Raw genomic sequence first — 25583 nt, forward strand, 5'->3', positions numbered from 1 at the left:
TTTGAAAATGATTAAGAATTTAGTTTCACGTTAAAAATGGTTACCTGCCTTGTTAAAAATGGTTCGATTAGTTCGATTAGAAAGAGAGACCGAATATTGTCATTTTATTCGATACCGAAGGTAATTGTGAAAGGGATCACCACAAAGCCCTAATTTCATTAACCTTTCCAACCTCTTTTCTTAGATATTCTTGTCGTCATTTCTTATTTATTTAAATAACCTGGGTTTAAAATCTTATCTGATTTTGCTTAAGGCCCATAAAGATATTATTTTCAAACCTTTTAAGCATATAAATCTAATTTTCGTCAGTTTTGTCGCTTGTATGAGATTGTAATGAACTCTCGTCTACGAATCGAGTATTACAATAAATTACTTAGATTTTTAATATAAGAGACGCCTGAGTTTATTTAAACAACATAAATTATATTTTATTAGGACTCACTAGTTCACTGAACGATCTTTTCTTACGCCTGTCTACCCCGCCGCTGGTCTCACACCTTCCCTTCTCTAGTCTCGTCTTCATCTCCCTTCTCTTTCTCCTTCACTGCTAGTTTTAACCACTAGGAGTGCTGGAGTTTACCCCCCCCCCCTTGGGGCGCCCTCTACGGCGGTCCTTACACATCCCCCCGCTTATTTAAGAAAGGATCTTACGTGATTCCAAAATTAGTGATTAGACATATAAACAATTTAGTACTTGAAATTATACAAAATAATGGAAAGTTCAATTAATTTGGCTTTGGTTTTCATTTTATCGTTGTAAATGTTTTATTTCTTGATACGGTCGTGGCATCTCCCTTTCAGTAAAGTATGGTAACTGGTGGCTGTGGCATTGTTGTTGTGATCTTGGTACTCGCCTCTCAGCTCGACAGTTCCTTACGAGATGGTTGTGACCACACCTATAGCATTGGACCACTGGGTGTCTTCTTCTGGTAGGTGGTCGGCTAGGTACTCTCAATGGGACTTCACGTCGTGGGGCTGGTCGGTTTACGTATTAGCGTTTCGACTGTTGATCAGCTTGCTTCTTTACGTGGCTGATATGACGGTTATAGCCCGCGGGCATAATGTCAAAATTTCCATTAAAACGTACCATTGGTTCGTTGGATACGGTACAAGCTGTTTTCAGATTTGTAGACTCGCTATTAGAGGAATATTCTGCTGGCTCCACCTGGTCAATTAAGATAACATTGTTCCTTAGGACCGTTGAAATTCCCATCTTCTTAAATAACTTATGTTCTTCATACCGGACCGCTGCTCTAGTGGTGGCGATTACTCCGGTTACCCCATATTGCTTTTGGAATCGTTCCTCATCTACTTCTTCTTCAACCCGAGGACTCCTTTTCATCAAATGGTAGGTTTCTTTTGAAATAATGGGAAACGGCAGATCTTTTCGGTATTCACCGACCACAGTACATTCCTCTTCTTCTATGAAGAAGGTAGGGGAGTCCATCTGAAATATTTTGACTATGAATAATTAGCGGGCACTTCTCAACCATTCCTGATCAGGTGTTGCTCCAGGAACTGGTTCGGGACTGAAATTGAACATCCATATTTTCAAACCTGGGATTGACCCTAAATCTACCAGGGGGTCCCACATTCTCTCCAATTCTTTGCTGGATCTTATTTGCTTTTTGAACGAGACAGGTGAATAGTAGTAAACGTCCCCTATTCGGCCTTTCTTACCGCCTTGTGGTTGCTTCTTCCGAATCACTATTTCTCTTATCCAGCCTTGGTTTAGAGGTTCTAAATATGGTGACAGTTGCTCGACCTCCTCTATCGATGGCTCGGTTTCTGTAGGTTTATCTATGATATTCGGTGATTCTTCCGAGTTGATCAACTCTGCGTTACATATGATTATGTTACTGGGACTAGTACTGTCTTCTCCGTCTGGCTCTGGGTCTATCAAGCTAGTCTCAGCCTCGGGTTCTTCTACCTGCTCACTACTAGTATTAGGTGTTGATATGACAGTCCCAGTGGGCGGAGCGTAGACTTCAGATACTTCATTGATATCAGCATTTTGAACTTCATCAAACTGACTTCCATCATCCTGTTCCATATAAAATTTTAATTGGTTAATATGCCATTTCCCAGCTAGTTTACCAGTATTGAGGTCCTTGAGCTCATAAGTTACGGGACTGATCTTTTGTACAACCTGCAACGGTCCTTCCCATTTTGGCATCAGTTTGGCCATAATACCCTTGGCTGCGTTGGACAACTTATGGTTCCTCTTCCATAGTAGCTGTCCCTCTTCTAACTCAGCTGCACTGTACCGTTGGTCGTAATAGTACTTCTGTTTTTCCTGTGCAATACGGGAGTACCCGTGCGCTTGTTCTAGGGCGTTCTGTAGCTCTGTGAGTGGTCGTTTCTCATAGTCTTGTAAGACAGAAAGGTCAACTTCGTCAGCTACTTCTCGGTTATCTTCTACGTCCCAAGGTAGACGTACTTCTCGACCATAAATGAGGAAAAACGGAGAATTATTAGTTGTTGCATGGTGGACTGAATTGATATCTAGCTGATGAAATTCTAAACCAAGGTCCCATTTATTGTTGGCGTTGCCAACATAAATACTTAATTGCTCTCCCAACACTCGGTTTACTCGTTCGCTGAGGTTGGTCTGTGGATGGTACGGAGTAGTAAAGGTGGGGTTGATTTTCATCATACGGCACATTTCTTTCCAAACTGCAGAGGTAAACTGCGTGACATTGTCTGAAATTACAATACTTGAAGTAGTCAACAATTACGACTATGTATCTGTTCTGGCGTTGAGTTGGTAGTAATGGTCCCATCATGTCTATTCAGACCAATTGACCAGGTCCATCTGTAGAGGTGTAAGTAATCATTTTACCGATAGCCTTAGTATTACTTGCCTTGTACTGATGACATATAATGCAATTCTTGAGGTGTTGATATATTACCTTCCGAAAACCAGGATAGACATATTTCTTAGTGATTTTTGAATCCGTAACCCTTCTTCCTCGATGTCCAGAGGTGGGATGACTATGGTACATATATATGAGACGTTGATGGACAGCTTTCGGTGCCAAAACTCGAGCGGGTCTGAAAGTAGTAGCCTTCCTGAAGATTATACCATTTCGCAACTCGTATAGATCATGCTCTGTGCCCTTCAACAGAAGGTCCAGAATTCCGGTCCACTCATTGTCAGCTTCTTGTGTCTGTTTGACATCTTGAAGTGTTACAGGATCAAGCATTTGACTTCCAGCAGCTAGATAAATTGTCATTAGACTTTTCAACGGAATGGCTTTGTCTACCCCTAGGTCTTCAACAGAGCGAGATAGCGCGTCCGCTACTCTGTTACTTTTACCCGGTTTGTAAATGACATTAAAGCTATATTCTTATAGTTGAATAGCCCATCGGACCAACTTACTTTTAGGCTTTTTCTGGTTAAACAGCCATGTTAAGGCTTGGTGGTTTGTGACCACAGTGAAATGTTGACCATGCAGATGATAGCGGAACATTTCTATGGCGTATACGATTGCTAGGCACTCTTTCTCTGGGATTGCGTTTGTTCCTCTCAGCTCCTCTAAAGGCTCGACTAGTATAGGCTAGTGGCACCTCGACCCCATCTTGAATCTGTGAGAGCATAGCGCCGATGGCGTGGTCGCTTGCATCTGTAGTGACGATGAACGGGTATTCTGGGTTAGGTATAGTTAAGATAACCACTTTTGCAATGAGCTCTTTGATCCTTTCGAATGCCGTATATTCTATCTCAGTCCACCTCCACTTTGCCCCTTTCTTCTTTAGTCGCTGCAGTGGTGCTACAACTTCTGCAAAATCTGGTATGAAACGTATATGGTAAGTTACCATACCCAGGAATGTAGCTAGTTCCACTTGAGTCTTAGGGATTTTGTACTCCCGAATGGCTTGAACTTTAGCGTGATCAATGCTGAGTCCTTCGGTGTTGACAACATGGCCCAAGACCTTGAATTCTGAGCAGGCAAAGGTGCACTTTGATATTTTCAAAGTTAAGCCGGCTTTCTGCAGCTGTGATAGTACGTATCAAAGAGCTTTTATGTGATCGGCCAAAGTGTGGTTGGCGATTATGATGTCATCTAAATACCAGGCCACCCCCAGATACTTGCCACCTTTAAGTACTCGGTCCATCAACCGTTGGAAGGTTGACGGGCTTGTTTTTAAACCAAATGGCATATACTTAAAATGATACTTGCCACTTTCTACTATAAATCCGTTATATTTTTCGCTGTCCGGGTCCATGGCGACCTCCCAGAATCCAGCTCTTAAGTCCAGCTTAGTGATGTATTTTGGCTGTTGGATAGAATCTAGTATATCATTAATTCGAGGATAGGGGTAAGGATCGTCTTCGATTTCATCGTTAAGTCGTCTATAATCAACAATAAACCTTCTTCCTCCATCCTTCTTCCCAATAACCCTAACGGAACAGGTATATGGAGTATCAGATGGTACTATGACTCCATCCCTTAACATAGACTGGACCTCCTCCTCTACAACAGCGTTTTCTTGTCGTGTAAAACGTCGTGGCTTACTCTGGACCACCTTGGCTACAGGTTTGAGTTTAATTTTATGGTACACCCAATCCGTTTGCCCAATACGGTCTGTTACCACTGTTGGAAATTCTTTGATTAAAATCAACCAATTCACCTTGTGGTTTTTTATTGGTGTTTTCTCCACTTATGGCTTTATCCACTTCGGCCATAACATGGTCTGGAATAACCTCCTCTTTAGCCTTTTGTTCACTGTCCGTGCGATGTAACTGTGTTGAACAATTGCCCCAAGTATGCTTGTACTGGTTGAAACTGATAACTACTCCTATACGAGTCAGATAGTCTGTTCCCAAGACTACGGGACAAGGCAACAACCATACAACATTAAAGTGTAAACAACCTGTAAAGTGACCATTAATAGCTGTCTGTAGTGGAACTGTTCCAAATATTAGTATAGTTTCGCCACTTGCTTGAAAATAGATCTGTTTAGATTTTTTTAATGATTTGATTAGTCCTAGAGATATTAAAAATGAATTAGTTAAAAAGCTTGCTTCGGCACCCGTATCCACACATGCCAGTTGGGTAGTGTTATTCATAGTAAAATAGATGCCGTAGGCTTGACGTAAATTAATATTTAAAACTGCAGGTTTAGTTACATTCAGACACTGAGTCCCTGCCTTGTTCAGTCTCGACTTTCGTTTTCCTTCTTTGGGGTAACTTCATGGGTAATATTGTCATAGCGAGGCTGGCCCCGACGATGTCCTCCTCGAAATCTTCCATAGTTCGAACTGGTTAGCTGCGCTGGACTATGACTTAATCGAGGTTGATTAAGTTGAATCACTGGGGTTTGGTTAGCTTTCGGTCCGAACATCTGTTCCATCTCTGTAACCTTCACTCGAATACTTTCAAGATCGTGGCAGTTATATCTACTTAAGTGTGGGGTGTAAATTGGCAGAACATTCTTAATCATATACTTCACCAGTTTTTCCTTCGTCAACGGCTGCAGCAATAACAGGTTCTGTCGTTGTATCCGAGTTATGTAAGCTCCCACAGACTCCTGGTCTCCTTGTTTAGACAACTCAATCTCAGCCTTGATCCGATGTTCTCGTTCTGCGGTCAGATAGTGTCGTTCAAACGCCTGCACGAAACCTGACCAGCTCCACCCCAGTGGTTCTGTCTCCGGTTCATAGCCTTCATACCAGACTCGGGCTTCACCTCTGAAAACACTACGGGATATAGCAGCAATGCCTTGCATATTTAGTTGGTTACCCTCAACATATAGTTTTAATTCTCGTAAGAAGCTACGCGGGTTTTCCTTACCACCAGAAAACATAGGAATGTTTAGTTTTACTTTACCCAAATTAGGAAAATGCACGCTGTTGTTATTACCCGGGTCAGGTCCCATACTCGACCCAAAGGATAAACGGTGCGGATCTTCAATACTACCCATATCCGGAAAATGTACTGTCCGTCGTGGCGTTGGAAGTTCAGTTGAGTGCAACCCATTAATTGATCTCGTCCCATTGTTAGGTGGGAGTTCAGCTCCAGAAGTAACATGGATAAGTAACTCTGCCATGCTTGTTTGTAATTCAACCATCTGTTGTCATAGCTGTGATAGTTCTGTGCTTTCCGGAGATCTATTTGCTTCGTCCACAGTAGTAGTTGTTGTCTCTGTAGAGCACTGGTCTTGTGTGCTAGCGGTCGGCGTTGGTGGTGGTGTTTGATCAGGCTCAGTATCGCCCCAATTTAGGAGATTTCGTCCCAACTTATATCCAAAGTCTTCCGCTTGTTGGCCATACTTTAGACCTTTTCTACTCAAATAAGTTCATATTCTCCATACTCCTATTAACACACAGGAGATAAAATTGGTATTAACATCCACAGAGGTTTTGCCCCTCTAATTATAAAAGAAATGGGCCACTTCCACAGCCATAAGAATGCGTCGATTAATCCCCAGCAGATCAAAAGGTAAAGGCCAAGGGCCAAATAAAGTCCCCATGCTACACTTCGGTACAGCCAGCAAATCAATAACCAGCTATCAGTAACATAGTCCTTTAGTTGAACAAACACGATGTATATAATATTATCTAACTGCTCAACAGATTCCATAACGTCCCAGATATATTTTTATATCAGAATTATTATTGATATAAACAATCGTTAAATTATTAAAAGTTATTAGGATTAATTTATTTAGTTCAAAATAAATGCAAAACGAGCTTACGATGTGGTTAACCGTTCTTCAAAAGGGAGGGAAAGTCGTAACGTGATAAACGGGACTGACTGCCTCGACAAAATGGCGACGCGGCTGTTGTTTTGTACCAAGGAGCTTCTTCCCCAACTGGATTGGCGCAGGAAAGTCACGTGCTCATATTTTGGCGTGAAACACGGCAGCGTAGAAACAATCGAAGGAATTCTGCAGACTTTCCTAGGAAAGTTGTGACACGCCTTCTTTCTTTCAACTTTCTTCTTCAGCCGGATTCTGCTGGTCCCCGGTTAACCACGGTTAAGCTTAACCGGCGGTTAAGAGTTCTCATAGGCTGAAGTGGCCGTGACGTATGCCTATTGTAATTGGCTCCAGAAAATGAAAGGGGGAAAGGTTTCCCCCGGGAATTTGGCGTTATCTCTGATGTAATTCCGGGGGAAAGAACTTTTAGTTTAGAGGCACCTTCTGTTTTTGAGCGCGAAAACCAACATCATGGAAATTCGAACGGAAGTGAGCTTGTCAAAAGGTAACGTCCAACCGGAGAAAGTTCTAAAGGTCACTTTAAATTTAAAAATGGCGTGTGAAGCTGTGGAAAAGGTCCCCCGAACGTGTGTGCTAGTGTCGTGTATAATTTGTAAAAATGTCGATAAAAATTATATGTAAACCGTAATTTACACGATCTGGACGTTGAAAAATTAGGTATGGAGTGCAAATTTTTACGAATAAGGTATATTTGAAGGTTTCAGGTTACTGTAAGTCGTGCATTGGTGTAGGCCTGTAACCCTTGCCTTATTTTAAACAAATTAAGATCCTTTTTTGCAAGCCGAAGAGGTTTCATCTGCAAAATTAAGAGAAGTACACTTGTTATAACGTTTATAACGATTTCAACCAATTTGGGTAAAAAAATTGTAATATTTCCGTAATTTTTGGTTTAAATATGCACGACAGACAAAAGTCACCCTAATTCTAGTTGAAAACCCCGGGCTTGAACTATAGACCGCAAACCTGGCGCCATCTATAGTTCAAGCCGGGTGTTCTATTCAAGGTCAGGAAAGACCACCTTTGTTTATCAACCGCTCCCCCCCCCCCCCCTTATTCTCTTTAAATTATATTTTTTAAGTCAACACGGGGGCAGTATATAAAGCCGTCCCGGTCATATTAAATTTAGAGAATCAAGTATTGGAGACGACTCGAGAGGCTGTCGGACTGCCCAGAGGGACCGCTGAAAAGAGAGCCCGAGGCCAAAGTTCAGTTGAGAGTCCATGTGTTTGTTCGATTCAAAGTGAATTATTAACGTTATTGTGTTTGAACCATATTGTGCTAAGTGTGTGGTCAAGACCGAAGGCAAAAGACCGGAAGAACAACGTAAGACTATTTTTTTCATTTAAATTGTGATACTTGAAAAGTGTGATACTGAAAAGTGTATGTTAATGGTTAAATAATTATTCAGTGGCTACAATAAGATAATTGTAGAAAAGTACTTAAACTGATACTAGGTTGGAATTGTAGTTAAGGTCTAAAGACAAGAATAAAATCAATATTTCATTGAACCTTGAACTGTATTGTTTTCACTCAACTCCTCAATTTATTAGCACGGTTATCCCGAATAATATAAATTTCAATGTAACGGCGGACGAGTGATTCTCGTTTAATTTATTTGCGCGGGAGTGGCGAATTTTAAAGAACTGTAGATCCCTCCTACTAAAATCGGCACCATTTCCTAAAATTTTCGCCCAAATCGAAAGCAGTCGTTATACGTTTAATTCTTAGACTAATTAAGTACTTTTAGATATCGTTCGTGACAAGATACTGCGATATGGATAAGAATGGAATTTACTCAATACACGAAGAGCTGGTACGAACATTTTCATGTTGAGAATAATTTTTATTTTAACTTTTGTAATAATGGTCCCAAAATTTAGAAGGTGGCTTGATGGTATGATGTCCATCTTTTTCGTAACTCTATGTGAAAAAGTAACCAATTTTCTTCTTACAGTCCCTGTTGGTCTCACCATTTTCAAAGAGTGACCACTTCTCATTCTCCTTTGAAGATGGACAACCTTGTTAAGAGCTGCTCTTCAAAAATAGTTTTTCTTTTTTACAGCAATAAAGCAAGTAAAGGTGCAAACTTGCCAGTTCAGAGCTCTAAAAGTATCTACGATTCGTTCAACTGTTGCAACCATGTCAAGGTTATTGGAATGGAATTCCTTGGGGCTACAATTGATATAAATGTTTCAATCTCCATTGACACTACAATTTAATTAACCGAAAGGCTCTTTACAGTAAGGAGTGTCAATAGCTCCCAGTCATATTTTATGGATGGTGAGGCTCAATTAACTGGAGATTCTTATGGCTTGTTCAATTGGTAAAATAGTATTAACTATTGTTTGAATTTTCGCAATTCGTCCAGAATGTGATTATAAAGCATTAAGATAAAAGAAATGACCAGCTGAACTCTGTTTATTTACATAATCATTATTTGGAATTATTTTTATTAGAATGTCCTTTAAAAATAATATATATTGCTATTAATCAACGAAAATCTAAAATGTCAATTAGTATTTTAAAAATATATGAAGTGTATTTTTTTACTCTTAACTGATAAGATTTTGCTTAGTTTTATTTTATTTTTTCAAATACGGGGTTTGTATGAACCAAGAGTTACGTTTTTTTCAAGCAATGTTCAGCTTCTAGTTTCTTAACGTTATTCATCGTAAAATATCAGTAAAAAACTGAAAAACTTTAATGCTACCGAAAGTATGACACTACCTATTCATATGCGAACGTTTTACAAGAGATACACTACACCGGGCTACGTTACCAAAATACATACTTATGCAATATTGTGAATTTTTTAAGCCTAATTGCCAAAACATTGGTTTTTGAAAAAATTTGCAGAATTAAGAATTTTCTACCAACAGAATCAAATGCAACCAACATTTATGAAAATTAGCATTATAACCAATATTTAAGTGATTTTTTCCGATATCAAGTTAAGTGGCGCCATCTGCCTTGTTTTTGGATAAAATAAGTTTAAAAATATCCGTATCGAAGACTTGAACCAATTCTCGACCAAAATCACGATATCAGTAGCTTATCAACTCCTAACATAAAAAATTGGTTATTTTCTAAAACACCAAAGAAAATGCTGAATAAGTCGCCTCTCTTATACATATTTGTTAATATTTACTGCGGAGGATTTGATATTGACACGCAAAAAGTCCATTTTTGTCTGGCAGTTTGTAGCCCAAACCTTCAAGCTACCTTCTACATTTTAGTACCATTATTACAAATGTTAAAATAAAAATACTTTTCAACATGAAAATGTTCATACATATTTTTGGAATCGAATCGCTGTACATTGTCACGAATTATATCTAAAAGTACTTAATTAGTCTAAGAATTATACGTTATAACAAGTTACTTACTTTTGCAGATGAAACCTCTTCGGCTTGCAAAAAAGGATCTTAATTTGTTTAAAAAAAGGCAAGGGTTACAGGCCTACACCAATGCACGACTTCCAGTAACCTGAAACCTTCAAATATACCTTCTTCGTAAAAATTTGCACTCCATACCTAATTTCTCAACGTCCAGATCGTGTAAATTACGGCTGACATATAATTTTTATCGACATTTTTACAAATTATACACGACACTAGCACACACGTTCGGGGGACCTTTTCCACAGCTTCACACGCCATTTTTAAATTTAAAGTGACCTTCAGCACTCTTTCCGGTTGACCGTGACCTTTTGATAAACTCACTTCCGTTCGAAATTTCATGATGTTAGTTTTCGCGCTTAAAGACAGAAGGCGCCTCCAAGCTAAAAGTTATTTTCCCCGGAATTGCGTCAGAGATAACGGCAAATTCCCGGGGAAATCTTTCACCCTTCAATTTTCTCTAGCCAATTACAATAGGCATACGTCCCGACCAGTTCAGCCTATGAGAACTCTTAACCACGGTCCCGCTGAATCTGGCTGCGGAACTGAACTAAACTTGGTCCTTGGGAGTCGAATAGATGGCGATTATTGCCTCACAATCACGTGGTGTCATTCTATGACGTAACGACAACCAATCGGAGCGAAGGGGTCGAATTTGTACGGTCCCTGGGGACGTAATGCGACATGTGATTTCGCGCCCAATGAAATCTCAAGACGAAAGTTGAAAGAAAGAAGGCGTGTCACAACTTTCCTAGGAAAGTCTGCAGAATTCCCCCGAATATGGCGCTTATGGGTACGGACCGTGTTTAACGTTGTTTATTCTTGTTCGAAACTTGTTTTCTACTCCGCAAAATAATACTAATATTTTTACAAAGGCATCCCCCCATGGGCCACCATTATGTAATGAACTTTCGTCTACGAATCAAGTATTACAATAAATTAATCAGATTTTTAATATAAGAGACGCCTGAGTTTATTTAAACAACATAAATTATATTTTATTAGGACTCACTAGTTCACTGAACGATCCTTTCTTACGCCTGTCTACCCCGCCGCTGGTCTCACACCTTCCCTTCTCTAGTCTCGTCTTCATCTCCCTTCTCTTTCTCCTTCACTGCTAGTTTTAACCACTAGGGGTGCTGGAGTTTACCCCCCCCCCTGGGGTGCCCTCTACGGCGGTCCTTACTAGATAACCAACAAAATGGATACCTATTTAGTAGCTATCGGCGAAATGTTTTGAGTTTTTGACCCCCCTCCCGGTTTCCATGGAGATCATAGGCCCCTCCCTTCGGTGCAAACTATGTATATAATTTGTTTTAATTTAAAATAAACTTATTAATTTAAAAAATGAAGGTTTTTTAATTTAAGTTTATAATCATAAGAATGAAGCAACACACGATTTGGATTTTTACTAAGTATTTATAGGTTTAAATATAATTTTACGCGGTACATGTTAATTTCATTTCATTTGAAATCAATGATGGGAATGGTTTATTTTTGATATAATTTTAGGTTGGAATATTCTTTCGAAGAACTAAAAATAGCAAAAACTTAATTCCAAAATCAAGTTAATTTAATATCGATGAGATGGCTTGGTTATATGAATGATTGTATACAAATCGATCAAATAGTGGTGTAAAACTCATCATTCTGAACTACAACGCTATTGATTTTTTTGAAATAGCTTTGATTAATAGTTTTCTCGTAATTCATATTTTAACATGCAGAAAACCAAGCAGCAGGGACTTTAATTACTGTTTAAATTACCTTTTAACGCTGGTTACCTCAATTTGTTTACCAAGTCCTTTTTACCTATCACACGAACCCAAACCTTAATGTTCGCATTTCCCTGCTGCTTGGTTTTGTGCTTGTTGCAGTCTAATTCCAGGGGCTAGTAGACCACACTTTGAAGCTCTCTCGCGCTCTTTAGACTCATCGTAGGAAAATGAAAAAAAAAAACAGGCATACTTCTTAACTCACCCCTACAACTCCTTAAAATTCTCGCATAACACATTGAAACAGCCTGTATACATTCAGCAACATAATACAATATTTTCAATGGAAGCTAATTTTGATATGTGGGTATGTGCTAACCACTCTCCCTCACACTGACATGTAACGATCGACAATGAACGTCTATGAATAAAGATCCTTTTAATATCAGTACTGTTATGTTTTATTAATTAACACTCAACCTAACCTTATCTTAGCGCCATACTACATTTGTAGTAACAACGCTCTTAGTGTCGCCGACTTAGGGCCCGTTCCAGAGACGAAAGACTCGTAAATTTACAAGAAAAGGGGCGTTTCTCATGAAAATCCGATACATTTTCAAAAGAGCGTTCCAGAGACATTTTAACGAGACCAAAAGTCTAGTATTTTTCTTCGAGCTAAAGTTATAAGTCAATGCGTAAGCAATATCGAAGCAGGAGTCCCGCTGAAAATTATGCCTCGTGAGTGACTCAATTCTATGAATTGATTAAAAAAAAATTTGGCTCTACCAATATAACATTTGTACCCAAAACCGCGTTAATTGAGCTATGAATGGGAATGGCCAAGGTCAGAATTATCCCTTTTTTCCGCACTTTATTCATGGCGGGTTAAAATGTATCTCTGCCTAAATCTGTGTGTTTTAGCTTTTGAAGATTTTGCATTAGCAAAGAATTTGGAAACCTACGATGCTAAAGTTCAATGTGCCCTTCTTCGTTCTGCTTTGGGTGAAGATTGTCGAAGAGTGCTCCACTATTTTACAGAACCAGTGCTAGCTGCACAAATTGATGAAATGGTAGAACCAATAGACATAGGAACTATACTTATACCTAGACAAACTGCTGGATCTACGAGATTGAGGCTGGTTTTGAGCTCCGGTGCTTCGTTATGCGTGATATGGACGTCTACTTTAAAAAAAAAGTAGAAATAGCTGTCAGAGTGCAATAACTGGTGGTTTTACCGGAGAGTCGGGGTCCGGCTCTTGTATCAAATGGTACTAATATCCACCACTGACTTCGGTCAAGTATGGGCTGGAAACTGAGCTTCGGCTCAGGCTAGCAGAGAGGTCCAGGCAAACTGGCTGCCTCGGAGGATTGGGTAGCCTGCTGTGGGGCGGAGGGTCTCCGTATTTGGCTCAGTGGCCCTGTTTCCCGGCCTTTTTGGCCAACACCGGGTGTTCGGTGCCAGCTGTACCGGGTTACTTGGGCCGCTGTGTGCCCGTCGTTCCCCTTTAGGAGCACTTTCTGATTCTTTACCTACGTAGGTAGGGTGTCGCCTGGAGTTGCTATAGCATCCGCTCTTATTCCCACTGCTGTGAGCGAAGTGAGGGGTTGGTCATCCCATTGTTGCACCTTCTGCTGGGTTGAGCAGTCGAAGGTGAGACCGTCAGCGGTAGGGTTCTCTTGCTGCCTTGGCTGTTCTGTCACCTGTCCGGGCTGTGGACGTTGGCGTAGGGCATTATGATGAGGGCCTCCTGGGGTGTGCACTCTGTTTGCGGTACACCGGGCTACAAATCTGATACACGTCAACTGTCAGATGTAAACAAAGGAAGCATGGAGGAATGTACCAATAAGTTTCCAAATTATGTAATGAAATGTAAATAAATATTAATGATATTTATCTGTTACTTATGAATATATTAGTTTCTAAATTAATATTAATAAATAAAATAAACTAAATAAATAAGAGGAATATAAATAAACATTACCTGAGTATTTGGCCATTGACATTGCAATCAAAGGATGTAAAAGGGAGATATAAGTGAGGAAGGGTTTCTACACACATTGATAAAGGATTAAATAACTCTTATTGCCCTTGAAAAAGTATTAGCTTGGTGAGCCTTTTTCGAATAGCTTCTTTCTTCATTTGATCGTTTATATCTCTCTTATATTTCGTTATGTAGACGTATAATTTGATAATGTTTTTCATCAAAACATTAACGTTGTGTTGCTATCAAAGTTCGTCATCAAGCATTTTATTTTTAAGTCCATGTTTTTAGCCATGGTTTTAATTGATCCGAAGAATATCACTGCCTTCTCGGTCAAGCCTTTGTATAAAAAAGATCTTGCAGTAGAGTTAAGGCAATACTTTAAAGACCGACATTTGTTTGTTGCAGAAAATGAGTTGATTTAAAGATGGCACCGTCTATTGATACCTCATAATTTTAAACATGAAATGCTTAAAAGACTTCAATATTGTCATCTGGCCCCGATTCTACTATTCGTAAAGCGCGATATACAATTATTGGCCAAGTATAGAGGGGGGCATCAAGGAATATATATCGAAATGTGGAGCTTGCAATACATTCCTGACAAGATATCGAAAATATACCATATTGTTGTTTGAAATTCCAGTACGACCATGTCAGATGTTATTCAGGATGTCTTTACGTTGAATAAAGATAATTATATGGCTACTGTGGACTATTATAGCAATTATTATTATTAAGTGGAGAAGCTACCTAACCACACTTCAAGAACTCTCATTAAAAGCTCCAAGGCTCATTTTGCTAGACATGGAGCTCCTCAGATATTAAAGACAGCTAATGCACCAAATTTGGTAAGTGAGGAATTTCAGCAATTTGCATAATTCTGGGGTTTTTTCCACATAACCAGATTATCGTTTTATAGTAAAGCTAACGGTGAATCGGAGTCAGCAGTAAAAATGGTAAAAAAAACTACTTAATAAAGCTTGTTACTCTAAACAAAATATACAGCTCGCTATTGGATTGGAGAAATACTCCTCAAAATGACGGCCAAGTCCGGCTCAGAGATTAATACTACTATCGCTAGCTCAGCTCCAACCTCGGGTTATTCGAAATTTCCCAAGTATAGCCGCTCGTCAAGAAAAGATGCGAAAATATTAAAACAGAGGCGCTCATAATCTGAACGAGCTGCTACAAAGTCAAGCCATGAAGACCTTTTTAAGTCTCATACCCCATGGATTCCTGGTACAGTTGTAAGGAAGGTGGGGATACGATCATACCATAACAGGACAATTGTATAGAAGAAATCGGCGTCATTTAAATTTTTTGGCTGACACGTCGAATATTTCTGCCTTGTCCAGCAGAAACGTATCTATGGAGCGATGGCATTGCCCAGATATCTCTAAAGAGACTAGTCCAGCTATATCTGAAGAGACCAACAATATTAGAGTTCCAATACCCTATCGCAGATCTTGTCAAATGCCGGTCCAACTTTGTAACAATGCGGCTGAATCAGAAGTGTCGAGAGCATCAGCACATGAGTACAGGGATGCAGTGAGAGATCAATGCCAAAAAGCATCGTAAGACTTCATCAGGGTTCGCATTCAAAAACCTGCGGTCCATCCAATACAGTAACACTCACCTTCATTAATATCAGGCTCAAAACCTGTTGTTCTGAAAGTAATGACATCTAAGAACGCACATCAAGATACCTCACTGTGGCCAAAATAGTTTCATTGTTTTGGGAAGTTTTACATCTGAAAGCTTGAGAAATGATAATTAGTAAATAGTAGGGATGCAACGGTTCCACTTTTTTGGACTATCTCGGTTCCGGATCCGGTTCCCGATCCTAAATTTTTGCTTTATCGGTTCCGGATACGGTTCCGGTTCTCAAAATTTAGAACCAATCGGTTCCGGTTCCTAAACGGTTCCTATACGGTTCCAGTGTGTTTAGTATTAATTAAAGTTAAATACACAAGCAATTCAAATGAAGTTAAAGAGAAATAAAATCCACCAAATTTATTAATTTTTAATATAAAATTTGTTTTTGATAAATTATATTTTAAAAATAGTGGCTTTCTTAGTGACGTAGCTATGGGTTCTGGGTCCTCCCGCGAAACTGTTTTTGGGGGACCTTATAATCATTAAGGCCGAGTCGCGATTATCGCCATCTAGAGTTAGGGCTCACATGTATCGCCTTCTACAATTAGATTCAACACGTACTTGCATGTTAAATATATGAAACGCTAAAAAATGGCTTTAAGCCCTAAGTGAAACGATTAAGATAAATCACGGCAATCAGCGTCTGGAGCATTAAAAACCAAAGTTCTGGACTCTGGTAGAACTTGTAAGTCTGGAGCCATGGACTGTATTATAGCTAAAGGGACGGGTTATCCAGCTAAAAAATCGGCGGGAGGAGAGTCCGTTTGCGGCCAACTTGGTGAGGTTAAAAATAGTTGGCAGTCTCCTAAATCAAGGGTTTTCAAGGTTATTGTGAAAATTTCATCAAAAGTTCAAAACGAGGTCAGTTTTAATGGCTCGTGTATATAAGATAGATAATAATTATAATTCTGATGTGAAAAGAAAAAAGAAAGACCGTCATTCGGACCATTTCTATTCAATAAGGTAAATATTTGTTTATTTAACTAGCATTTTATTACTAAAAATTAACTCATCGTGTTTTTTTGTACCTTTTTGTCGGATTACGCCATAAGCCTTGGTTTAATCTGTATTGTTTTTTAGGATACAACTGCCAGACTACAGCACCAATAATACCAAAGAAGAAAATTTTCATGGTGTAACAGAATATTCAAAACTTGAAGATTTTAATTTGCTAGAGCAACAGTATATAGATTTAGATGTTTCTAGAAATTTTAATAGGAATAATAGTAGTAAACTGCAGGCTACTAGAGACAGTGATACCATAATTGCGGAAGTAATACATAGCGAGCCTAATAAAAAGAAAAGGATTCAACCAAAACCACCTGGAGCTCTTTTAAGTAGGTTGAAACAAGAAGTAAACTTATTTTCAGTATGTTATTCATTTATGCCTCTTTATCAGGTGTCACGGAAGATGAATTTCTTAAAACTATCAACGAATGCTTAACTAAATTTGGTGGTGTGTTGGGAACACCAAATGAATCATTAAATACAGTTTTTCTGGATTTAATTCAGACTGGGGAAAAAGGAGCAGCTCCATTTTGGGTCAGTGGATATCAAGCAATTTACAATGAATTTAGAAATCTTAAATCATCAAAAAAATTTTGGTCTCAAGCGCAGCAAGTACAATCTGATAAATACATGCTACATGAAGCTATGGATTATTTATCTTCAATAGCCCCACCAGTAAATATTTTCTTACATAATAGGGACATAATGGCAATTGTGTACCAATGGTTTTTTTATAGATATTTTCTTGCTTCTCACCATTTCAAAAGAGATCATGCGCTGCAGAATTTCTACGCTACCTACTAAATTTTGTACAAATTCATATTACCAAAAATGAAATGGACAAGGACAACTTGACTGAGAATATCATTGGAACTAGTCAACCAGTAAATCCTCATCCAGGTTTGGGAACCTTAGCAAAGGAGCCTGATTTAAAGGCCCAACAAATTTTGTACTATGTTGCTGGAGCAACTGTAAAATCAGTTTTTAATAATGTAAAGTATTATAAATATCGTGACAATCTCGCTGTAAAGGGATCGTATGATGATATCAAGAAGTATCTTGATATGGAGTTCTCAAATTTATCAATCACAGCATGGGTGACCCAAACTAACCGGGGTGGGTTATTATATGTAAAAAAAAATACATTTGAATTTTTCTTGTTGATGGATAAAATTGTTGATGATTATTACAATGCAAAACAGGGAATTAGTGTGATTGATCATAATTCAGAACGGAAAAATCGTGCTAGTGATTCCATCTACAGGAATCAAATTGTTAAAGAGAAATGGAATGATATATTTAATGAGGCAATAGTACCAAAAGCTGATATGATTGAAAAGTTATTAACTAAATTGGTTGAAAGTTTTCTTAAAGTAAGAGGCAAAGGCTTAATGCTGTATTTAAGAGCTAAGCACTTTTGCAAAGAAAAGAAAAGTCAAAAGGCAGAACCTGCATTACGAAAAGCTCTAAAAGAAAATGATAAGCGGGCAAGTTAGGGTTGGTTATTTAAATGACTTCTGGTAACTAGTACAAAATTATTTTTGTTGTGAATTTTAATGATGGAGCAGCTTCCTAAATTAGATTGTTTAATTACAATTGTGATAAAAGCACTTGAGATATTTTTAGATACCAAAGTATTGAATAAAAAATCATTTATGAAAAACAAATGTTTATTTAAAACCAATAAGATCTATACTTTTTCACGAAACTAAGGTGTTACCCTCTTTCGGAGCAACTATTTCCTCTTCAAGTTCCATGAATCTGTCCACATTTTGGCCGTAATGCATAATATCTGGGTTAGTATTACCACCACAAGCTCCTCTATGTTTCCCGAACTCTTGTTCTAATACATCCTGAGATAAATTATACGTCATTACAAACATTGCATCTTTCGCTACAAGGAAACGAACAACTTCTGGCACAGATTGGGCTGAAAATGTAAAAAAAATCAGTATTTTTTTTCAAAAATCATAGCTTAATAAGCCTTAATTCAATACCTGTCATAACTAAACCTTCAATTGTCTCTCGACTTATGATCATCTTCTTTCGCTCTTGTGCAGTAAACTCGCCTGGCCTAGTTAAAACCTCCTTTTCCCAATCCTTGAAGTACTGTATGAAGTCTTTCTCTAACCACTGTAATAGGAACAGGTATAAAAGGATATTAGCCATAGTTTTTTTTAAATTGAAAGTTAGACAACTTACTTCTAGTCTAGGATCAGTCGGATCTGAATACGGGTCCAAATCGTGGTTTCTTTTCAACAAACCAGTTTTCAGGTTTTTGGTGTTCATTAAGTCGAAGAACCGGTTCATTAGTCTTATATAGTTCACAGTTTCCGAATACTTTGAACCATATTCATGCTCAATGGCATCAGCGCACGTTTTTGAGAGTACTTGCGATGCCAGCCGTACCCGCATTTTGGCATAACTATTTAAAAAGACGTGGTCCTTAGATAACTTTGGAAGGAGCTTGAAATTCGTCCTTGCACAATCTTCTTCAAAAAGCGTGACAATTGTAGTCCATAATATATTTTGTCCATTGCGGTACAAATATTTGGTTTTGTTATGAAAGTTGCTGTTAGCAAAAGAATTTCTGGCAGTTTTTAGTAGGTGGGGGGGATCACAAACAAAATACACATATCTCTTCTCATCGGAGGCGTAGATATTTTCCCATTTATATCCATCTCCTACAAAATTTTTGAATACTTTTCTGTTCGTACTCGCACCATCAGCAATAGTAGCTATAACTTTGATGCCATTGAATTCCAATTTGCTAATAGCCTCTGAGATTATTGTGTGCAAACTGTCACTATCAATATTTTTGCAGGGAAAATATGCTATGGGGAATTTGAACTTTCCAGTTATAGAACGAATCATTAATTGAAGAACATGGGTGGCAACTTCAGGAATTTCTGCATTACTTGTCTCAAATTTCAATTTTAACAACTGGTTGCCAACCTCATCAAGGTTGCTGAATCCAATTAATTCACCAGTATGAGCTTTGTATAAAATGTCTTCTTTTATACTCATTTCATCTAAAATCAAACTCACATAACGTTGATGCTCTTCGGGGCATGCATTGTCGAGCATTCGTTTTGCCTTCTGAAATGATTCCACATTGAAGCCAGCTTTCAGTCCTATATGAGACGAATGATTATACATAGTCTTCTTAGAAGGAAGTTCGATTAATCCAGATGACACAATTGAGCGATAAGCTGCAGGTGATTTTCTATACAAGTAAATGCACCACTGCAATATTTTGGGATGCCATCTCCTAAGGCGCTTATTTTTAGCTTGTAGGGCTGATATTTGCTGTTCTACAAATAACCTTTTAAAAGTGTTTTTCGGAAGTTGATGTTTATGTTTTTCTAACAAATTCCAAAAATTTTTTTATCTTAATCGGATAATATCTGTCCTTGTTTCTTCAATTGCAAACGCAATCTGGTTTTGACAACTTTAATTTTTCTCTTCAATTTTAAATTGGTTTGATTTTGCTTTTTTAATTTTTTTTCAAGCTGACCTCTTGACATATAGCTATTCCTGGTTTCAAGGCTGGTTTGTTTACTTCGAATCTTTCCTTTTATCAATGATTGTCGATATCGAATACACTTTCCACATAATTTTTGAGTTGAAGGATTCTTTCCATTGAAAGATCTAACACTTTGAAGAACCCTTTCACAGTCATGAGCGTGTATGGCATTTGTAAATAAATTTTTTTCACCTTTCATTTTTATTTGGCAATCAAAGTGATCCACAAGCTGAGGTTCGTAAATGCCTGAACATAAATCTACAGAGTCTATTATTTCCAGCAAAAGAAACAGTGTGTCTATATGATGTACCTCTGGAAACAACTTCTTTATAAATACATTATCTTCCTGGCTTTTTCCATGCACCGTAAAGATTCCTTGTGAGGCTCCATTTTTAATTGTAAAGGATTTAATTACTAAGCCAATTTTCATATTAATTTTAAACAAAACCACACAATCATCATCGTGTGATATCATCCATCCACAAGGCAGAGGTTTACCCGCAAGAATTGTCTGAGTAACGCTTGCACTAAACGATAATACTGGATGAATTTTTGTTTCTGTCAATGAAACCACTGATTCGGGCAAAGATGATACATTTTTTCCACTGTCTACTTGTGAATTTTGTGCCACATCATATTCATGAGTGGGTTCAAATTCACCAAAAATTACAGTTTCTTCATTCACTTCACTGTCTTCTCTTATGGATGTAATTTTTCCAGAGAATAAAAAGTCAGGTTTCGGAAGTTCTTCCATTCTTTTTGCCGGTGTACTACATATTGGGTGAAAAATAATATTTGAAGACGTATTTGGAGGTGACAGTTTCACATTTTCCTTTCCTTTTGCTGGTGTATTACTTATTGTGAGAGAACTATCATTCGTAACATTTGAAAATGACGTAGGAGATGCCAGATCCACATTTTGATACTAAAGACAATAAGAAATATTATAAATTTTTTCAAAACTAATACAATACGTTTGATTATGAGTACTGACCATCAGCTGTAGAGTATCGCAGATTTCTTTAAAAGGAATTGGATCAGGGTTTTCTGATGTGGGACCAAGACCACCGACAAAATGTTCAGAGCAAATGTAAAGTGTAGATTTGTTGATATTTGATAATTCTAAGAGATTGTCAAATCTACCGCAAGCAGAAATCCATCTTTTACATTTTGCGATGTCTTTTTTAGGGCGAGGAAAAGGAAAATACCTAATTTGTCTACTAGAGGCAATAGAATTGTCCTTATTACCACACAAAGAATACGAACACTGCTTTTTAACCATATTTAAATTGTTAATAAACTTTAGCCTCTACAAAAAATGCTAAGTTTTCTCATTAATTTAAATATAAACTGAATAAAAAGGCAAAAATTACAAATATAATCAACGTTAAAAAAACTTCCGAGGAGCGCTAAAAACCGTTACTATTTCATTTAGAAAAAAGAAAATCGGCCCCTGAAAGCAAAAACTACGTAAATTTAACCTGTTTATACCTAGTTAAAGTTACTTGGTTTTTGCTTTCAGGCGACAAAATGGCCTTGAAGATCCTAAGAAAATCTCTCACTCTTCCCCCCCGCAACAAATCGTCGTCGAACTAGGTAAATAGTATTGTGGAAGCTACAAGATAACCCGTCCCTTTAGCTATAATACAGTCCATGCTGGAGCTCAGACTCCCAAGTCCGACCAGAATCACGATCTAGATGACTTAATGTAAAATAATTTAAAAAAATATTGTTACTATAATAAAGTAGGGTAAAAATGAAATTTTCTGTTTGAAAATTCCAACGGTTTCATCGTTTCAAGATGGAGAAGGGGGGGGGAGAATGATTTACTTTCAAGTTTTGGGGAGACATTGCCTTCGCTTCCGCTCCTCATTTCAGGGGCGTATGAACGTTTTAGAAGTTGGAGGGGGCAAAGAGAAACGAATCGGGGGTCTATGAGCTTAGCCCCGGATGAAGAGTGAATAATCGGTCGCGAATGTCATTAAGGCATTAAGAGTAACAACAGTCATCATACGAAGTGTATTTTAGTCTTTAGAGTCGTTTATGAATTTAAGATACACAAATCCACAATAATAAAATGAGAATGGTTTTGAATTTTTAAAGGAATGTAGCTTCACCGAATGCATGTGTTACTGTTTGACTTCTATGTAAATTGGCGGGAAAAGACACAGTTGAGCTTCTATAAGCTTTTAAATTGAGAATTTGAGCTTTTGAAGATTTCAACTGACCATAAAGTTGAAGGGGAAATAACATTAGTTGCCCCTCCCAGCAAAATTCTAGGGAGGGGCATTGCCTCCCTGGTTCCTACGCCCCGGCCTCGTTTCATTGAAAAATATAAAGACGGGATTTTTATGACTCGTTTTGATTTCAGTTGAGTATATCGTTCTAAAAGGAGTCCATATTATTTCGTTCAATAAGCATTGTCATAATTGTGAAATGTAAGCAAATGCATAAGTTGAAATTTTAGATTTTCTAGACAAAAACTACCCAGGCCAGCGATTATTTTATGCAAACGAATTAGCCTTACCTTAAAAACGTTAAATTCAGAAACACAACTGAATTATAAATATACAACGTTTAACGATCTGCTATAAAACACGTGTCTCGATACTTTTCAAACTTCAGTATGTTACTTTCATTATGTACGTTGTTTGGATATTTATGTGACGGTTATTGCGGTTGTATTTATAAAGTTTTGGGCGCGCCTGTTGAAACATAAAGAAATATTTGAAGCAAGTAAAACATTAACTTGAGCTGACAAGAGAAAAAACTAGACGATTCCTCGCGCGGTTGGACTGTACACAGTCCCATAGGCAATTTGGAGGCCCCTCGATGGAAGTCCCCCCTCTGCATTGCGGAGTCTGCCGGGGCGTTATTTACCCCACTGGTTTTTCCAGTCGGTTGCGAAGGGGATAAAAAAGTATGCTTGCCCATTGCCCCTTTAAATAATTGCTCGGAAGGCACACTAGTAGCAGTAGACGACAATTTTTTTTTGGCCTTTGCTACATTTGTGAAATTGTGTCGAGTTTTCCGACTGAAGAAACTAAAACTAAAACTATCGCGGATTTCCGGATGATGCCAGTTTTGAAAGCAAACATTTGGAGGACGAGCCCATTTTCAATTGAGAATACGTAGGGTGTGTCAGTTGACAGTTACGTAGAAACCCACATAGAGTTATCTGAGATATGATAAAGATGAGCTTATATGAAAAACTAATAGTAAATTAGGAAGTATAATTACTAAATTTCTATATGCGCTAAATGTTGGTAAATAAAGTTATAGAACCGTTTAAAAACCGTTTAAAACAATGAAAAACTCGGTTCCGGTTCCGGTTTCGTTTATCATTTTTTTACAAATTTCGGTTCTGGTTCCGGATACGGCTATCAAATTTTTATATTATCGGTTTCGGTTTCGGTAACTAGAATTTACTCGGTTCTTCTCGGTTCCCGTTATCCGTTGCATCCCTAGTAAATAGTAATATTCATTATTATTATTTAAATTATGTTTCAGGGTGTGACACTTTTTGAAATAAATGGGAAGTTAATATTAAATTGAAGTTACGATACGTTGTCTAGGGGAATTAATTAAAGGGCAACGCAAGTGACCATGCAGGGGGGTAAATTATCTTATAGATAAAAAGAACGAGTGCGCATGCGCTATCTGCCATAGCTTTTCCCTCTGTAAAAAAAGCAGAACCATATTTACGGAATTTATTTTGTATAAATGCGCCTCTCGCGGTTTTTACGCAAAATCCATGCATTCTTTAGTCGCGAAAATGGCCGAGGAAAGTGAAGTCTCCGTGCTTACCGACAAATTGAATCCTAAACTTCTACAAAATAAATGTTATAAAAAAAGATAAATATTCTGTCGGGGTATAATGATAGGCAGTGGCGTAGCTAAGACCCGCGAGGCCCCCCCCCCGCAAAACAATATTCGGAATTTTATCCGGTATCTAGTATATACTTTGATATGAAATTAGGGGGCCCCTAAAGCTCCGGGGCCCCCCCGCACTGCGGGGTCTGCGGGGGCCTTATCTACGCCACTGATGATAGGGAAATTGTTAAGGGAGACGGGATATAGGAGTGTGTGTGGTGTTGAATTTTCTTAAAGGGGCTCCAAAGTTCGGTGGTAAAATGGGTGTAAAGTCAGTAAAGTGCGAAATTTACGGTTAACTCTACCCGCCTCTGCCAAGACCGAGTGAGGGGTTGGGGGGAATGAAAAGCATGCTCAATTTTCTTCTTTTTTTTTCCACCGAACTTTGGAGCCCCTTTAATCCAATGTGAGGCTAACGGCAGAGATTTACTGCGTCCAAGGCCTAATGTTTCAACTTCCATTATTAAAAATATTCATTTCACAAATAATTTTATTCCAAAACATTGTTAAATCGAAAATATCAAAGTCCAGCTCTCGGAAACTAAGCCAGTTCTTTTCTCCATAATAAATAAATTAAGCTAGTCCTAAATTCCTGGGTTCGTTGATTGCGAGCTAACTCAGCGAAGAAAATCGAAAAATTCGCGAATGAGAGCGAAATTGCGCCACGTGGCTACACCAAGGAGAATAAGGCTTTCGCGCTGTATAAAATCATCCTAGGAAAACCAAGGACAGTAGATACAGGGACGAGAAAGCAGGAAAAAAAATTCCGATTTTAAACGTCTTCATATTCACGGGGAGTTAGATGTAAACAAACCGCGGCCATTGTTAAGACGTGGTTCACCATGGACAGTATTATTGTAATTAGTTTTTACAATTTGGATGTTAAATTAAAAATAAAACTACGAGCGTAAATAAAAAAATGTCCATTTGTTTTGAACACTTAAGCCTCGTCACGAACCGCTAAAATTAGGTGACCGACATTTTTTTTGTTTACAACTAACTCTCCTTGCGTTTAGGTCGTTTTAGGTGATATATTCCAACAGAGGCCGCCAATAGACTTTCTCGTCCCTGTATCTACTGTCCTTGGGAAATCCTACTTACGGCTTGTTGAAGAAAACTTAGTTCCCCCCCTGCATGACCACTTACGTTAAGTGTCAGCATTGGATAAATATAAATAATAATGAAATAGTGCGAGAGTTAAATTAAGTTACGATGTTATTTAATAAATGAGAACTAAGGTTTACTAAATATAAAACAAAACACATATGGCTGGTCAGGCCACAAACTACACATATTTATAAAACAATCCAAGATTGTCAACAAAAGTTCTAGTCAGATATAAATATAGTTGTTAAATAGTTTATACAACGGTTTCCATCTGGAAAAGCACTTGGTCCGATAGCGTCCGGCAACTAGACGAAGGGCATTTTGCCCATCCCAACAGGGCGCGCACAAATCACATCTTTTCGGTCTCACAGTGAACTCAATTCTCTCCAAAGTCTCACGCGCGAAAAGGTTTTAACCCTGTCGGGCACAATGGGTCACCACGTGACCATTAAGCGCGCGAAAGTGTCCGCTCTCTCACTTTCGATTGCACCATTGGTAGCAACTCGATGGAAAGTTTTAGGAGCGTCACTGGTAATACCCTATATATTGACCATTCTTAGAAGGAAACGAAGTATTTTTAAATATTGGG

At 38.2% G+C, this 25583-nt stretch overlaps 1 protein-coding gene across 1 annotated transcript; it reads left to right on the forward strand.

The window, feature by feature from the left end:
* The first annotated feature begins 17112 nt into the window (after positions 1–17112).
* On the forward strand, positions 17113–18050 carry LOC149946448 (uncharacterized). The gene is made up of 2 exons (XM_090173299.1): positions 17113–17163; positions 17226–18050. Exons 1-2 carry the CDS (start codon positions 17119–17121, stop codon positions 17982–17984), a joined length of 804 nt encoding a protein of 267 aa, XP_090029425.1. The 5' UTR covers positions 17113–17118; the 3' UTR covers positions 17985–18050.
* Positions 18051–25583: the final 7533 nt, after the last annotated feature.

Source organism: Leiobunum rupestre, chromosome 4 (genome assembly GCF_980474605.1).
Source record: "Leiobunum rupestre chromosome 4, qqLeiRupe1.1.hap1, whole genome shotgun sequence".
Lineage (NCBI taxonomy): Eukaryota > Metazoa > Arthropoda > Arachnida > Opiliones > Sclerosomatidae > Leiobunum > Leiobunum rupestre.

What these genes read in the sequence shown, in the direction of transcription:
- LOC149946448 (XM_090173299.1), top strand. Translation starts at nt 17,119, where the DNA reads ATGCTACATGAAGCTATGGATTATTTATCTTCAATAGCCCCACCA. An exon ending in TATCTTCAATAGCCCCACCA is followed by an intron (nt 17,164 to 17,225) that starts GTAAATATTTTC and finishes GTTTTTTTATAG; the next exon opens with ATATTTTCTTGCTTCTCACC.